General features: G+C 44.9%; 1 protein-coding gene across 5 annotated transcripts in view; it reads left to right on the top strand.

The window, feature by feature from the left end:
- KDM2B (lysine demethylase 2B) overlaps nucleotides 1-17,860 on the top strand; it is a 121,216-nt gene that overhangs the window by 66,123 nt on the left and 37,233 nt on the right. For all 5 annotated transcript variants that reach the window (XM_079941766.1, XM_079941765.1, XM_079941768.1 and 2 more), the window contains one exon: nucleotides 4,109-4,195. In XM_079941766.1, the coding sequence (XP_079797892.1) occupies nucleotides 4,109-4,195 (87 nt within the window). The remainder of the gene's footprint in view (nucleotides 1-4,108; nucleotides 4,196-17,860) is intronic.

The following is a 17,860-nucleotide window of genomic DNA, read 5'->3' as shown; positions in this document are numbered from 1 at the left end:
GGACTGCCTTGCCCCACTCCTTTCTCCCCTTTTTAAAAATTGTGGTAAGATATACATAACATAACATTTATCATTTTAACCACCTTTAAGTGTTCAGTTCAGTGTCATTAAGTACATTTACATTGTTGTAGAACCATCACCATCCATCTCCAGAACTTTTTCATCTTCCCAAACTAAAACTCTGTATTCAGAAAAAAAATAAAATAAAAAAGTAAAAACACAAACAAGAAAAGCCCCTCTATATCCATTAAATAATAACTCCCCATTTCTCCCCTCCTCCAGCCCAGCAGGCACCCTTCTACTTTCTGCTTGTATGAATATACTGCTTTAGGGACCTCATATAAGTGGAATCATATGGTACTTGTCCTTTTGTGTCAGGCTTATTTCACTGAGCGTAATGTCCTCTAGGTTTATCCACGTTATAGCATGTGACAGAATTTCCTTCCTTTTTCAGGCTAAATAATATTCCATGGTATGTATATTATACATATTATTTATCCATTCATCCATCGGTGGACACTTGAGTTGTTTCTATCGTTTGGCTGGTTTTTGTTTTTCTTTTAATTTTTTTTTGATGTGGACCATTTTTAACGTCTTTATTGAACTTGTTACATTATTGCTTCTGTTTTATGTTTTGGTCTTTTGGCCATGAGGCATGTGGGATCTTAGCTCCTTGACCAGGGATCGAACCCACACCCCCTGCACTGGAAGGTGAAGTCTTAACCGCTGGACCACCAGGGAAGTGCCCTGTTTTGCTGCTGTGAACAGTGTTGATATGAACATGGCTCCCTTCCCTTTTTCAGAGATGGGCCGAATGATGCAGTCGTTAAAGAGTCTTCACCCCTTACTGGCTGAGTGGTCTTGGACAATTCCCTTCATCCCTTAAGCCCTGCTTTTCTCATCTGCACTGTGGAAATGATGATACTTCATCCCACAGGGTGGTCAGGAGGATTGGGTGAGAGCGTAGATATGAAACATTTAGTACGGTACCGGCCACAAAGCAAGCACTCAGTACTTCTTACTCTCATACGTTCATTCAACAGAACATGTGCCTGCTCTCCTCTTGACGTTGACAGTTACCCCTCACCTGGCTAGTCTCACCTACCCCAAGTGTTGACCAGGTGGGTAGAAGGCCGTGGGAATGACCCACTCAAGTGCAAGTTGTGAGAGGTACAATGTCCGCAGTGCATGTGAAAACCATAATGAAAGAACAAAGCTGATAAAAAGTTGGTTTGATTTTGTCATCATCAGGAACTGGCAATTCTAAACAATGTCAGTGATGAAATACTTCTTCCTCCAGGCACGATCCAGGGAGCGATCGTTGCCAATGCTCCCAGCCTTTGGTTGCCTCATACACTCCATGTGAATTCCACACCTGAGTTGCATTTTGTCTGTATACTTGTTTCCTTTCTGTTGTATTTCTTTTTTTTTTTTGCGGTACGCGGACCTCTCACTGTTGTGGCCTCTCTCATTGCGGAGCATAGGCTCTGGACGCGCAGGCTCAGTGGCCATGGCTCATGGGCCCAACCGCTCCGCGGCACGTGGGAGCTTCCCGGACCAGGGCACGAACCCGCGTCCCCTGCATCAGCAGGCGGACTCTCAACCACTGCGCCACCAGGGAAGCCCTGTATTTCTTTTAAAATATGCTGCATAGGTGTTAGAAAAATTGGCAACCTAACAATCCTGTTTTCCTTTATTGTAGCTGTTTCTACTGTCTGATAGGCATTTTAAAAATTATTTTTTATTAATAGACTTTATGTTTTAAAACAGTTTTATATTTTCAGAAAAATTCTGCAGATAGTACAGAGTTTCCACATAACCCCCACACTCAGTTTCCCCTGTTATTAACATCCTATGATAACAGCGTGCATTTATTACCTTTTTAATATATATATATAAATTTATTTATTTATTTATTTTTCGCTGCGTTGGGTCTTCGTTACTCTGCACGGGCTTTATCTAGTTGTGGTGAGTGGGGGCTACTCTTCGTTGTGGTGCGCGGGCTTCTCATTGCGGTGGCTTCTCTTACTGCGGAGCACGGGCTCTAGAGCGCAAGCTTCAGTAGTTGTGGCACTTGAGCTCAGTAGTTGTGGCTCACGGGCTTAGTTGCTCTGCGGCATGTGGGATCTTCCCAGACCAGGGCTCGAACCCGTGTCCCCTGCATTGGCAGGCGGATTCGTAACCACTGCACCATCAGGGAAGGCCCTGCGTTTGTTACTTCTAATGAACCAATACTGATACATTATTGTTAACTAAAGGCTATCGTTTATTCACATTTCCTCAATTTTTACCTAATGTCCTTTCTTCCTCCTTTTGTCTGCGATAGTTTCTCAGAGTTTGCTTGTTTTTGTCTCCCTGGACAGATTTAAGATGTACGGGTTAGGCATTTTGTAGAGTCCGTCTTCGGGGATTTGTGGCTTTATTTAAGTTATTTACTGGAGACTTACTGTAGGTTAGTCATTGTGGGAAGCTGGGGATATAGCAGTGAACCAAGACATTTTATAGATAGCATTTATAAATCATTGACATTGACTCTGGGACTTGGAGAAGGTTGTACATGCTGAGAATTGAACCCAGGCACCCCCAGATGCCAAACTGTTGACCACGGTGTTGTTGGCCCCCTTCTGTGGGGAGAGGAAGGAGTTGTTCAGGTGGGTTTGAGGTAATAGGCACATTTTAAAAATTTTTATTTATTCATTTAAAAAAATTATTTATTTTACTTTTTATTTTTACTTACTTTTTTATTTTTTTGCTGCCGCACAGCTTGTGGGATCTTAGTTCCCTGACCAGGGATCAAGCCCGTGCCACCTGCAGTGGAAGTGTGGAGTCTTAACCACTGGACCGCCAGGGAAGTCCCAACATTTTGAAAAATCGGGCAACCAAATGATGATCATAAAAGTAGGAAAATAAGTAGATAAGTTAGAAGTGAGTTAGAGTCTTTCTGGTGAAGATTTGGGAAAGTGAGTTAAAATCATCTTCACCTACATTTATCTTCTGAGCTCTTCTGCTCTTCCTGTTAAGTGCTACTGTGCAACTTACTCTGTTCTTAAATGTCTCTGCAGGAATGTTTTGTACAATCCAAAAATTAATGGTCGAGGTAGGCCAGTAACGAATAGGCCAGTAACATATCTGTGTCCATCCCTAAACACCTTTTTATGGCATGCTGTGGGTGCAGCCAAAAAACCCATGTGTGACATGGTCGCGCGGCAGGTAGTCTGGTGCCAGAGAGCAGGGTTCAGGGGCTCTGTCCTCCTGGTCTGGGGCGGCATCAAAGTCCTTTGAGCATTTCTGAACCTTGGTTGCCTCACCAATAAGTTAGGGATGATTCAGTGGAGTGACATCTTACACCTTGATGAGATTCTAAAGTTAGCAGCACACAAGGCCAAAATCTGGTAGAGTCAGGATTACCCTGAAAAACCTTGAAACCACCCACAAAGGAGTGAACACAAAGTGCCTGTGTGGGAGACCCTCACACAGTCTGGCAGTATGTCCATCACAGCCCATTTTTCTGCCAGCACATGGCTAGCAGACTCCAAGCTTAGTCAGACCAGATTGAGTATCTACTTGTGTTTAGGGCCCTTGATACAAAAAACAATGACATGTCTTTACACACCAGGGTGAGAATACACATGGCCTGCCGACTGATGGAAAACCAGAGGCAGGGTTCATGGGTGAGACCTCGTGGTTGCTTTTGTTTCTCTGAGTACGTAGCTGAATTGTGTACATTAGAGGATCAGTTGGGTCACTGCCCAGCCCCCTCCGAGAGGACTTGGAAAGGATTAAATGAGGTTGGGTCCATGAGAGTCCCTGGAGCTCTGGACCAATGTTTGGTGTCAAAAGTATGATCAGTGAGTGATACATTCATGCAAGTCATAGGGAGGTATGTGATTTGCTTTTAAAAATTTTTTTGGAGAAGGGAATGTTCTGTGTTTTGTGGATGCTGGGGAAGCCTGGCTGCTTGGTTTCTATTGAGTGTGTGGGTATTGGTGGAGTTGGGGGGACAGGCCGTGACTCTGCAGAGACTCTGCTGGGTAAGGTGCAGCCTCCAGCCCCCTTCAGAGACATCCCCTCTACCCTAGGCTAATATGGCTGCTTTGTTTTACCACAGAATGTCCTGAAGGAGCACGCGGATGACGACCCCAGTCTGGCCATCACTGGGGTTCCCGTAGTCACTTGGCCAAAGAAGACTCCAAAGGTAAGACACAGATCGCTCACAGCTGGGAGACCATAAATCCACTGCTTTTTCACATCTCCTGTAAGATGAATGTTGGCAGCCTTTCAGGGGAAATTCCTGGGAGAGGGCACCCCATTTAAGATGAATGGTGTTGATGAGTTGTTCATTGCAACTTTTTTTTTTTAAAACGGATCATTTTCCCTAGCTGTGGAAACTGCAGGCACTGCCCCCTGGTGGTCACTCAGAAAACTGGGGAAGTGATGCCTCACCTTTCTTCCTTTCCTCCCCTCCTTTATTCTATATTTCCTTCCCTTGACCTCTAGCTGCTTTTTGGGCTGTTTTCTCCTCTTCTGAAAGTAGTTTTTTTCTCTTTCTAAATGGGTTGATGCTGGGGAATTCCCTGGCGGTCCAGTGGTTAGGACTCCGCGCTTCCACTGCAGGGGGCACGGGTTCGATCCCTGGTAGGGGAACTAAGATCCCACATGCCTTGCAGTGTGGCCAAAAAAAGAAAACAGGGTTGATGCTCACCATGAAAAATTTGATCAAACAGGAAAGGACAAAGATGCTGGGAAGAATAGTAGTGACGTCACTGAGAACTTACCAGGGGCAGGTTGCCTTGCCTAGTGCTCTGCATCCCCTGTCTTATTTAGACTCCAGCAATCCTGTGGGATAGACACTTGTGATTTCTTTTACAGATGAGGAAACTGAAGCTTAAAAAGACGAAGTTACTTGTTAGGTTACTTGGCAGAGCCAAGGATGCAAAGGTCAGTCTAACAGCAGAGACCAAACTTTCAACCAGTGCCCTACCTCGGCTGCACCACTTTCTTGAGCAAGTTATATAAGCTCCCAGAACCTTACTTTCCTCATTTGTAAAAAGGGGTTATACCAGTACGTACTTCAAATGGTCATTGTGAGGACTAAACAAGATAAGGCATGCAGAGTCCGTAGGACAAGGGCTGATTCATGGTAAGTGCTCTAAGTGTCCGTTGTAACCTAAGCAGCCTTCCTGTTGATGGGTATTTTGCTAATTTCTGATTTTTTTACTATTATAAAAAACACTGAGAGGAACTTTCTAGATCTCTACTGTCCAAAAGGGTAGCCACTAGTCATATGTTGCTATTGAGCACTTGAAATAAGGCAAGCCCAAATTGAGAGGTGCTGTCAGTATAATATACACAATAGATTTCAAAGACTTAGTACAAAAAAGAACAGTGCACAATACCAGTTTAATTTATTTTTTATATTGATTGCCTGTTGAAATTAGGGTTGCCAGATTTGAAAAGGAAGCCCATTTAAATTTGAATTTCAGGGCTTCCCTGGTCTTGCAGTGGTTAAGAATCCGCCTGCCAATGCAGGGGACACGGTTTGAGCCCTGGTCCGGGAAGATCCCACATGCTGCAGAGCAACTGAACTCGTGCACCACAACTACTGAGCCTGCGCTCTAGAGCCCATGAGCCACAACTACTGAACCCACGTGCCACAACTACTGAAGTCCGTTTGCCTAGAGCCTGTGCTCCGCAACAAGAGAAGCCACGACAGTGAGAAGTCTGCGCACTACAACGAAGAGTAGCCCCCACTCGCTGTAACTAGAGAAAGCCCCCGCGCGGCAACGAAGACCCAACACAGGCATAAAATAAATAAATAATAAATAAATTTATTAATTAATTTGAATTTCAGATAAACAGCAGATACCTTTTTTTACTATAAGTATATCCCATATAGTGCACGTGATATACTTATGCTAAAAAGAGTTTTTGTTCTTTATCTGAAATGTAATGGTGCATGCTGTATTTTTATTTGCTAAATCTGGCAACCCTAGTTGAAATGATCAACTTTTGGATATATTAAACAAAATGGATTATTAATATTCACTTCACCTGTTTCTTTTTACCTAGTAAAATGTGGCTTCAAAAAAATTTTCAAGTACATATGTGGCTCACATATTTCTATAGGACAGTGGTGTTCTGGGTTATTCATTTCACTTTTGTTTGATTATCTTCTTAGGGTATATTCTTTTTCTTGGCCACGCTGTGCGGCTTGTGGGATCTTAGTTCTCTGACAAGGGATTGAACCCGGGGCCACGGCAGTGACAGCACCGAGTCCTAACCACTGGACCGCCAGGGAACTCCCATTAGGGTATATTCCTAAATGTGGGATTGTTAATGGGGAAAGTATTTGTGGGTATTGAATCTAATTCTCTTTGAAGCTTAGTGGGAACTGAGGTGGCCATAGGAATGAAAAGGAGTTGCCTGCACATCTGCCTTTAGCTCCCCAATCTGTGGATGTTGAGTGGGGTTCTAGAGTTGACTTTCCCCTACATGGGCCATAAATAAATGTCATTTATCAGACCACAAACCATGCTTGCAGACACAGCAACTTGAAATAGCCCAGCCAGGTCCCATGGCTGCTTTGAACCTGCAGAGGAAACGGTGGCTTTGCCTTGCTACCGCCTGCTTCCCTCCTAGCTGAGGAATTGCTCCACAGGACGGATTAGGGTTTATAGAGGGCATGGGCTTGGCTTTTTTTTTTTTAATTTAAATTTTATTTATTTTTTTATACAGCAGGTTCTTCTTAGTTATCCATTTTATACATATTAGTATATACATGTCAATCCCAGTGTCCCAGTTCATCCCCCTACCCTTCCCCCCGCCACTTTCCCCACTTGGTGTCCATACGTTTGTTCTCTACATCTGAGAGCATGGGCTTTTAAAGAAACACACTTGCCACTACTCACTGTAGTCTCAGAATTAATGGAGGGGTCCAAACCAGCCTCTGGGGGAAATCACTTCAGGACCACAAATGTGCCCTGTCTGGAGTCACTTAGCCCACTCCTCAGGGGCTTCTAGGCATTTTTTTTAAAAAAAGAAAGCTCTGCCCCTTCTCCTCCCAAGGCCTGGAAACAGGAAGCTGACTTCTGGTGGGAGTAGCCCTTATTTAAGATTCCCTTGGAGGACTGGTTTATAAGCACTGGTCTGTACATAAGTTGGGCGTGGATGGTATCAACACTGGTGGGAGAAACTGGAGGCCTTAGGCTGGTTGGGAGAGAGTGGGGGAGGGAGAAGTAAGAGCCTTTGACGTTTAACAGTGCTTGTGGGGTGCCAGGCTTTTTTTTTAGACACCTTATAATGAAACAAATAGAACTCACATACCTTACAGTTCTCCCACTTAAAGTGTACAATGAAATGTTTTTAGTATGTTGAAAATATTGAGAGTTGTGCAACCGACACCACAGTCTAATTTTGGAACGTTTTCATACCCCCTTAAAAGAAGCCCCATTAGCGGTCAGTTCCCACTCCCCCAAGCCGCGCCTCCCCCAGCTGCTGGAAACTTTGTCTCCATGGATTTGCCTATTCTGGACATTTCATATAAATAGAATTGTACAGTATGTGGCCTTTTGTGACTGACTTCTTTTACTTAGAAGAACGTTTTCAAGGTTCATCCAAGTTATATATCTTTCAGTATTTCATGCCTTTATAGGGTTGAATAATATTCCACTGTATGGATACACCACAGTCTGTTTAGTCATTCATCTGTCAATGGGCATTTGGGCTGTTTCTACCTTTTGGCTATTGTGATTGATGATGCTATGAACATTCATGTACAGGTTTTTATGTGAACATATGTTTTCACTTCTCTTGGGTAGAAACCTAGGCATAGAATTGACTAGTCAGATGGTAGCTCTACATTGAAGTTTTTGAGGAACTGCCTGTTTCTCAAAGTGGCTGCAGCATTTTCTATTTCTCCCAGCAATTATAAGAGTTCCAGACTTCTCCACATCTTTGCCAACACCTATTATCTGTCTTTCTTTTTTTTTTCAAAAGCACATTCTCTGCATTCAAATACCTTATTCTTTTTTTTAAAATTACTAATTAATTTATTTTTGCTGTGTTGGGTCTTTGTTTCTGTGCGAGGGCTTTCTCCAGCTGTGGCAAGTGGGGGCTACTCTTCACTATTGCGGCCTCTCTCGCTGGGGAGCACAGGCTCCAGACGTGCAGGCTCAGTACTTGTGGCTCACAGGCCCAGCCGCTCCGGGGCATGCGGGATCCTCCTAGACCAGGGCTTGAACCTGTGTCTCCTGCATTAGCAGGCAGATTCTCAACCACTGCGCCACCAGGGAAGCCCTATCTGTCTTTTTGATTAGAGCCATGCAAGCACAATCATTTTCTTTTTAATTTAGTTAGTTTTCTATAAATTATTTGAAGTTTATTGTATGAGTTTGCAAGGGCCGCTGTGACAACGTATCTCAGACTGAGTGGCTTAAATGACAGAATATTAATTTTCTCACCGGTCTGGAGGCCAAAAGTCTGAGATCACGGTGTTAGTTGGCAGGATGTATTTCTTTCTTTCTTTCTTTCTTTCTTTCTTTCTTTCCTTCTTTCTTTCTTTCTCTCTTTCTCTCTTTCTTTCTTTCTTTCTTTCTTTCTTTCTTTCTTTCTTTCTTTCTTTCTTCCTCCCTCCCTCCCTTCCTTCCTTCCTTCCTTCCTTTCCTCCCTCCCTCCCTCCCTCCCTTCCTCCCTACCTCCCTTCCTTCTTTCTTTTTTTCTTTCATAGAGCTGAAGAGTCTTTTTTTAAAAAAATTATTTATTTATTTATTTATGGCTGTGTTGGGTCTTCGTTGCTGTGCGTGGGCTTTCTCTAGTTGTGGCAAGCGGAGGCTACTCTTCGTTGCGGTGTGCAGGCTTCTCATTGTGGTGGCTTCTCTTGTTGAGGAGCATGGGCTCTAGACACATGGGCTTCAGTAGTTGTGGCACGTGGGCTCAGTAGTTGTGGCACGTGGGCTCAGTAGTTGTGGCTTGTGGGCTCTAGAGCTCAGGCTCCGTAGTTGTGGCACATGGGCTTAGTTGCTCTGTGGCATGTGGTATCTTCCCGGACCAGAGCTCGAACCCATGTCCCCTGAATTGGCAGGCAGATTCTTAACCACTGCGCCACCAGGGAAGCCCGGCAGGTTGTATTTCTTCTGAGGACTCTTTCCTTGGCTTGTAGATGGCTGTTGTCTCTGTGTCTTCACACGGTCTTCCCTTTGTGTGTGTCCTAATCTCCCCTTCTTATAAGGACACCAGTCATACTGAATTTGGGCTCACCCTAACGACCCCATTTTAACTTAGTTACCTCATTAAAGACCTGTCTCCAAATACAGTCACATTCTGAGGTGCTGGGGGTTCAGACTTCAACATATGGATTTTGGGAGGACACAATTTAAGCCCATAACATGTATTATAAATTATACAAAAAGGAATAAATAACATAATAATGAATACCATGACTCCCCCCTGCCCCGACTCAGCTCTAGAAATAAATTATTGCCAGTATAACCAAAACCCCCCTGGGTATTCCTTCTAAATGTATGCAACAGTTTTTAGATTTTATTTAATTCTTACATCGAGGCTGGGAGGGGGTTAGGATTGTCTTCATGATACAGCTGAAACTGGGGACTCAGAGAGGTAGCCTGGTAAGCCTGGGGCCACACAGCTTGTGAATCTAAGGTGTTCATCCCCAGATGTGTCCCTGCGCCTGAGGAACTCAATGAAACGTGGTGGAGGGCAGGGGGAGGGGAGGCTGGCTGCTATATTTATGCATTTCCTGGCTGGTGGGGTTAAAAAGTTAACAGGAAGGGAAGAAGTAAGTAAACGACTGACTGCCTGGGCCGCCCGGGGTCTCTTGATTCCCAGGTTTGCAGTCGGCTTCCTCCCAATTTGATGCAGGTTGGGTTGAAAGATCAAGGGTGCTCATTGAGGCTGTCAGGATGCAAAGTCGGGATCGGTACTGGGTCTGGCTCAGGTTACTTAAGCAATTAATGCTAAATGATGATTAGCAAGAAATGCTTTGATCTCCCACCTTGCCTCCCGGAGAAGAAAGTCCCTTTCTGGAACTGATTAGGTGCCGTTAGGTCATTTCTGATGTGGTGTCTTTCAAATCAAAGATGCTACTGAATCACCCTCTGTCACAGTTCCCCTGATTGGCCGTTTTCCCCAGTAGTGATGGATTTGTTTTGATCCGTCTGTACTCTGGCCCCTTCCTTTTATGACCAAGTGGTAGGATTTGGGGGCCTGTCTGTGACCTTAGAACCAAGCTGAGGGAACTGAACTTCTTTGAGGCCCGACTTCTGACCTCAGCCTTATTAGCAAGTTGACCTTCTGCCCACCAGCCAGACGCTTGTACTCAGCCAGCTTGTGGGTTGGTTCCCAGAGAAGGGAACCGAGGAAGGAGGTGAGATGAAGCTTTCCTGGAAAGCGAGCATGTTGATGCATTTGCTTCTTAATCTCTAGTGGCCAAACCAGGCTGCCTCTTGAATTTCAATTATTGGCAGTTTTTCCTGAGTGGAAGAGCGGAGAGGCTGGAGAGTATACCAGTAAGAACCCTGACGGGGACATGGGGACAGCCCTCTTCAGCAGTTAGTGGATCAGCTCCCTCACGGGGACGTCACAGGAACCACAGGAGGAAGTCACACACACACACCTGATGTCTGTGTCACCCTCAGTTCTGCTTTGTTTCTCTTCCCCTTCCTCCACACTTGGTCATTCAGATCTGGGAGGCCTGAGAAGTCTGGGGTCCCCTGGGAGTGACACGCAGCCTTTCCCTGAAGGACAGGCACATAAGTCTGTAAAAGAGGCCCCCATGTACTTCCTGTTCCCACTCTGCCCTGCTCCCAGCTCCTGTCTCCCCCGAGTAATTCAGCTGATGATGTACAGTTGAGGAGGGAGGATGACTGCCATTTATAGTTGCCTCCTCAAGGCCAGATAATTTTCTAGAAAGGCAGTGTGGCCTAGCGAGGACCAGTCCTCAGGATGGTGGCATCTGCTTCACCTGGGGAATGTTTCTGGTTTTTTTTTTTTTTTTTTTTTTGCGGTATGCGGGCCTCTCACTGTTGTGGCATCTCCCGTTGCAGAGCACAGCCTCCGGACGCTCAGGCTCAGTGGCCATGGCTCACGGGCCCAGCCGCTCCGCGGCATGTGGGTCTTCCCGGACCAGGGCACGAACCCGTGTCCCCTGCATCGGCAGGCGGACTCTCAACCACTGCGCCACCAGGGAAGCCCCTGTTTTTTTTTTTTAATACAGTTTCCTGGGCCCTACTGAGACACTCTGATTCAGTAGGGGTGGGTGGGACCTGGGAATCTGCACTTTCTAAATGCTTCACAGGTAATTCTCATGCACAACTAGGGTGAACTCTGGGGTCAGATGCACCTGGAGATTGACTCTTGGCTCGGCCACTTACTAGTTGTGTGGTCGTGGGCAAGTCTGAGGCTTAGTTTATTCATCTGTAAAAAGGGCCGATAGTGCCTTTCTTACAAGTTCGCTGTGAGAGGCTCTGTAAAATACCTCTATAGTAGCCTATCAGTCAGTGATAGCAATTATACTTTTTCATAATTATGGTTTATAAGTAACACTAATCCTGAATCTGCTCACCCAGAAGGCAGAAATAGAAGACACTGAAGGAGGAGATGGATCAGAAGGAGGTGATTGGTTTAGAGTCATTTCCTATCCCTAAATTATTATTGGCTGGGACAAACACTGAATCTCAAGTAAGGGCCTCCTGAATGGCTTAATTTCACGGAAGTAGTCACAGCTGGCGTTTCCTGCGATGGGGCTGGTTTAAGAAAGTGTTTCTCCTTTAGGTCCTCCACACTCTATCCGAGGGAGAAGTCCTAGGCCTGTGAGCGGGAGGGTAACTGTTGTCTTAGAATGTGCTGAAAGAGGCCTCGTGAGAGGCTGGTGGGAGAACGGGAACAGGAGATGCTCAACAGGTTGGGGGAGGCCGACAGCAGGGACCACAGGGCCAGGATAGCAGAGAGTGGACAGCGGGGAGGGTGTAGTGAGGGAAGCAGACAACAGTCTGGGACCCTGTCTGGAATCCCCAGGGCTTCCTGAAGTGACAGCTAAGTCATTTGTGGAGTTTGGAAGCCGGCAGTTTCCCAGGAGTGTAGGCAGCAGAAACCCCTGATCAAAGAATACCCACAAAAGATGGTCTGCTCAATTCTGGATAATGTTCTCTCCAACATCAGCAACAGAAAAATCCCATTGAAAGAAGATTGTTGGCGGTCAAGGGATGCCACGGTTTCTTACAAGCTGAGACCCAGGTCTGACCAGTTATTTGAGCTTGGATTCCAAAATCCTTAGTGTCTGAACCATATGACAAGGATCCCATCAGGGCCCCCCTTTTTTCAGTGGTGTGAACTGAAGCCAGAAAGTGGAAGTTTGTAGAGTCACCACACATGAGATCCAGGCAGGAGAGAACAGTAACCCTCCCTGATGGCTTTTTTTTAAATAAATTCATTTATTTATTTTTGGCTGCATTGGGTCTTTGTTGCTGTGCGCAGGATTTCTCTAGTTGTGGTGAGCAGGGGCTACTCTTTGTTGTGGTGCGAGGGCTTCTCATTGCGGTGGCTTCTCTTGTTGCGGAACATGGACTCTAAGTGCGTGGGCTTCAGTAGTTGTGGCACATGGGCTCAGTAGTTGTGGCACGCTGGCTCAGTAGTTGTGGCACATGGGCTTAGTTGCTCCGTGGCATGTGGGATCTTCCCGGACCAGGGCTCGAACCCGTGTCCCCTGTGTTGGCAGGCAGATTCTTAACCACTGCACCACCAGGGAAGTCCTCTGATGGCTTTTTGTAGATAGAGTCTTAACCGTCTTCTCCCTGTGTCTTTGCATTGTCTTCCTTCTGTATGTGCCTGTGTCCAAATTTCCCCTTTTTATAAGGACACCAGTCATATTGGATTAGGGCCCTAATGACGTCATTTTGACTTGATCATCTCTGTAAAGACCCTATGTGTAGGGCCTTCCTTAGTGGTGCAGTGGTTAGAAATCCACCTGCCAATGCAGGAGACACGGGTTCGAGCCCTGGTCCAGGAAGATCCCACATGCTGTGGAGCAACTAAGCCCGTGCGCCACAACTACTGAGCCTGAGCGCCACAACTACTGAACCCTAGGTGCCTGGAGCCCATGCTCCGCAACCAGAGAAGCCATTGCAGTGTGAAACCCATGCAATGCACCGAAGAGTAGCTCCCGCTCGCCGCAACTAGAGAAAGCCTGCGCGCAGCAACGAAGACCCAATGCAAAAAAAAAAAAGAAAAAAAAGACCCTGTGTCTAAATATGGTCACGTTCCGAGGTGTTGGGGGGGGTAGGACTTCATGTGAATTTTGGGGCAGACACAATTCAGCCTATAAACTTGTCACACCTTCAGTGACTCTCCATCTTCTTTATTTTTTAAAAAAATTATTTATTTTTATTTTTGGCTGGGTTGGGTCTTCATTGCTGTGCACGGGCTTTCTCTAGTTGCAGCGAGCGGGGGCTGCTCTTCGTTGTGGTGCGTGGGCATCTCTTTGCGGTGGCTTCTCTTGTTGCGGAGCACGGGCTCTAGATGCACGGGCTTCAGTAGTTGCAGCACGTGGGCTCAGTAGTTGTGGTGCACAGGCTTAGTTGCTCTGCAACATGTGGGATCTTCCTGGACCAGGGCACAAACGCTTGTACACTGCATTGTCAGGCGGATTCTTAACTGCTGCGCCACCAGGGAAGTCCCTCCATCTTCTTTAAAGTCATCTCCCAAATACTTACCCTGGCCTTGAGGTCCCATGACCCCAGTTGTTGCTCTGCCTTAGAATCTCGTGCTGGCTTCTCTTCTCTACATTGCAGGGGAACTGAATTACTCCATATTTTCCATCTTCTTGACAGTCTTGGCCTTAGCTTATACTGTTCTCCTTCTGGGAATGCCCATCTTATTTTGCCACATACGAATTCTCTCCGTCTCGAGGCCCAACCTAGTTCCTTCTTTGCCAGGAAGCCTCCTGAGCTGGATCTCTTCTAGCTGTGCCTCCAGATCCTCTCCAGCCTCCTCAAGCCTTCTGTGCGGGCTGCATCAAAGAGGTTCCTTGCATCTCTGGCTTTTGGTTGGGCTCAGCCTAGGGAGGGAGGTACTAGCAGGAGATGGGAAGACAGGAGGAGAGAGAGGCTGGGGTATTTATTCCCCCAGCTTTCTCCCTATGGGATCATTGCAGGTTGGCTGTCTCCTTCCATTGGGGACCACGGCTCCTATTTCTTGTCCTTCTCCAGCTTTTCTCTCTGAATTTCTGGTAACAGAGGGAGGTAATGGCTCATCACTGTCCTCAGGCTTGGGATGCATCACCATGCCTTGCTGGCTTCCGTTAACCCCACTTGTACTCTGCAAATTGAGCCTCTGTTAAACTCCCCTCCATGACCTGGTGTGAGGGTGCCAGGATGCCACCCATTTCCTGTCAAGATCCTGACTGGTAGATAGACTTACCCCATTTCTCCCTCTGCTGGACATCCACATTCTACTCTGCATTTTGTTGCATATCTGTGTTAAGCTTCCGTTATCTTCTTGAGACGGCAGCTCATCTTATTAATTTTTTCTTTATCCATTTTTGTATCCTGTCATGCAAGATTGCTCCCAGAAAATGTTTATTGAATGAATGAACTTGATAGCAAAGTTTCCCCAGAGCTTCTAAAAGATGAAGTTGTATTCATCAGTTCATTCTGTTTGTCCTCTTTCACCTGCTCTGCAAATGCCTCTGAGTCATCTCGTTGGTGAGAATAAGTTTCTCTCCTTACTTTAATTTGTGTGTCCCAGTCCCAGCCAACTGTTAAAAGAACGGTAAATAGAAGAGAACTAAGAAGGGCTCTTGGTAGTCCCTGGACCCTTTTGTCCCTCACACTTAGGCATCTCCCTTTATCCTCCTGACTTGAAAAGATCTTATCTCTCACGTGGAATTTTTCAGCCATCATCTGTATCATTTTAGAACCACTTTATTGGAACTTTAAGACAGCGTTCAGCTGAAATAACCTGTAATTAAAGTCTGCAGCCCAGGATTTCTTTCTTAGTCTGATAACCTGCTCGGCTGTCTGTGTTAATAATGCCAAAGACAAATTTTTGGAAAGCAGTTGAGATATTGAGGGCTCCTGCCTTTGGTGCAGTAATTAGAAAGCCAAGCAGGCACTGTAAGTGATTGCTTGCCATTATCATGGTTATATTTCTGGAACAATGGTCTATCCTTCAAAATTTTCTTTTTGTCAAATGCCATTGTATATTTCCTATTTTAAAGGAGAATACTTGATCATTGACATTGGGAATAAGTTGTCATGTTCTCCCCGCCACACTCACTACCCTGCCTCTCTAATTTGGCTTTGTTAGGACAGTGGATATGTGTGCAACCAAATGATGTTGTGAGATAATCTGCTGCTTCCCATATTTGGGTGATCTAGAGAAAAAAGGGGCACAATTATGTGAACACAGGTGAAACATTTGCATTATTTAAGTTTTATTCTTGTTTGCAAAGGTGGGAAGGGGAAGTATATTTATTGGGACAAGGGGAACTTTATACGCAAAGAAAGTAGGTGGGAAGTGAAAGCAATAGTAAAACCTGCTCTAAACCACTGAACTTCACCAATGAATGTAAAGGACTAAACAGCAAAGCACTTTGCAGGAGTGAAGAGATAGTCTCACTTATAAGATTGATTTTGTTGTTGTTGTTATTTAGATTCATTTCTCTCCTAGTTAATGTTTATGGTACAAGATGGCAGGAGGGGCTGGGTTGGGGACTGCCCTGAGGAAGCTTGTTGATTTGAATGTTCCCAATTGATTGATTCTTCTGCGGGAGGGTGTTGTTTCTTTGATTTCTTTATTATTTGTTATTTATTTATTTATTTAAATGGCAGTATAGTTGATTTACAGTGTTGTGTTAGTTTCTGTTGTGCAGCAAAGGGATTCAGTTTTATATATATAAATATTATATAATTTTCAGATTCTTTCCCATTATAGGTTATTATAAGATATTGAATATAGTTCTCTGTGCTATACAGTAGGACCTTGTTTTTTGTTTATATATAGTAGTTTGTATCTGCTTATCCCAAACTCCTCTCCTAATTTATCTCTCCACCCTCCTTTCCCCTTTGGTAAACATAAGTTTGTTATCTATGTCTGTGAGTCTGTTTCTGTTTTGTAAATAAGTTCATTTGTATCATTTTTTAGATTCCACATATAAGTGATATCATGTGATATTTGTCTTTCTGTTTGACTTACTTCACTTAGTATGGTAATCTTTAGGTCCATTCCCCCCCTCCCACCACCACCCCGTACGCGGGCCTCTCACTGTTGTGGCCTCTCCCACTGCGGAGCACAGGCTCCGGACACGCAGGCTCAGTGGCCATGGCTCACGGGCCCAGCCGCTCCGCGGCACGTGGGATCTTCCCGGACCGGGGCACGAACCCGTGTCCCCTGCATCGGCAGGCGGACTCTCAACCACTGCGCCACCAGGGAAGCCTAGGTCCATCTTTTTATTTTATCTTTTATCACATCTTTTTAAATTGTGGGGAAAGATATATAACATAAAATTGACTATTTTAACCATTCAGTGGCATTGAGTACATTCACATTGTTGTACAACCATCACCACCATCAGTCTCCAGAACTTTTTCATCATCTGAAACTGGAACTCTTAATCCCTTAAACACTAACTCCCCATTCCCCCTTTTTCCAGCCCCTGGTAACTTCTATTCTACTGTTTGTCTCTGTGAATTTGACTCTTCTAGGTACCTCATATAAGTGGGATCATACAGTATTTGTCTTTTTGTGACTGGCTCATTTCACTTAATATAACGTCCTCAAGGTTCATCCATATTGTAGCTTGCGCCAGAATCTCCTTCCTTTTTACTTTTTTTTTTTTTTAAAGAAGATGTTGGGGGTAGGAGTTTATTAATTAATTAATTAATTTTTGCTGTGTTGGGTCTTCGTTTCTGTGCGAGGGCGTTCTCTAGTTGTGGCAAGCAGGGGCCACCCTTCATCACGGTGCGCGGGCCTCTCACTATCGCGGCCTCTCTTGTTGCGGAGCACAGGCTCCAGACGCGCAGGCTCAGTAGCTGTGGCTCACGGGCCCAGTTGCTCCACGGCATGTGGGATCCTCCCAGACCAGGGCTCGAACCCGTGTCCCCTGCATTAGGAGGCAGATTCTCCACCACTGCGTCACCAGGAAAACCTCTCCTTCCTTTTTAAAGCTGAATGGTATTCCATTGTATGTATACACCACATTTTATTTAACCATTCATCTGTCATTGGACACTTCGGTTGCTTCCACCTTTGGCTATTATAAATAATGCTGCTGTGAACATGGGTGTATAAAACTCTTTTCAAGTCCTCATTTTCAATTCTTTTGGGTACATACCCAGAAATGAAATTGCTGGAATCATAGAATAATTATATGTTTAATTATTTGAGGAGCTGCCATACTGTTTTCCACAGCGGCTGTATCAATTTATATTCCCATCAATAATACACAAGGGTTCCAGTTTCTCCACATGCTTGCTATTGTTATTTTCTGTTTTTTGTTTGTTTGTTTGTTTTCTGATCATAGCCATCCTAATGGGTATGTTATTTCTTTTTAACTAACTTAATTTTTTATGCTGAAGTATTCTTTAGAGAATTACAGACGTCATGACAATTCCACCCCTAAATGCTTAGGTTTGCATCTCAGAAAAAGAAGAATATTTTTCTCCATACCTGAAATAACATTATTACACCTAGCAAAACTGACAATTCCTCCTAATGCTGGGTCATATAAATTATCTTTTACAGCTACTTTGTCCCAACCAGGATCCAATCCAGGTTCTTCATTCTCTCTTTTAATCTTGACCTTTTCAGGATATTGATTGGTAGGGAAGATGGAACCATGTCCTGAAGA

This window comes from Stenella coeruleoalba (assembly GCF_951394435.1).
Source record: "Stenella coeruleoalba genome assembly, chromosome: 14".
NCBI lineage: Eukaryota > Metazoa > Chordata > Mammalia > Artiodactyla > Delphinidae > Stenella > Stenella coeruleoalba.
The sequence above is the reverse complement of the archived record's forward strand: the minus strand, read 5'-3'. Positions and strand labels throughout refer to the sequence as shown.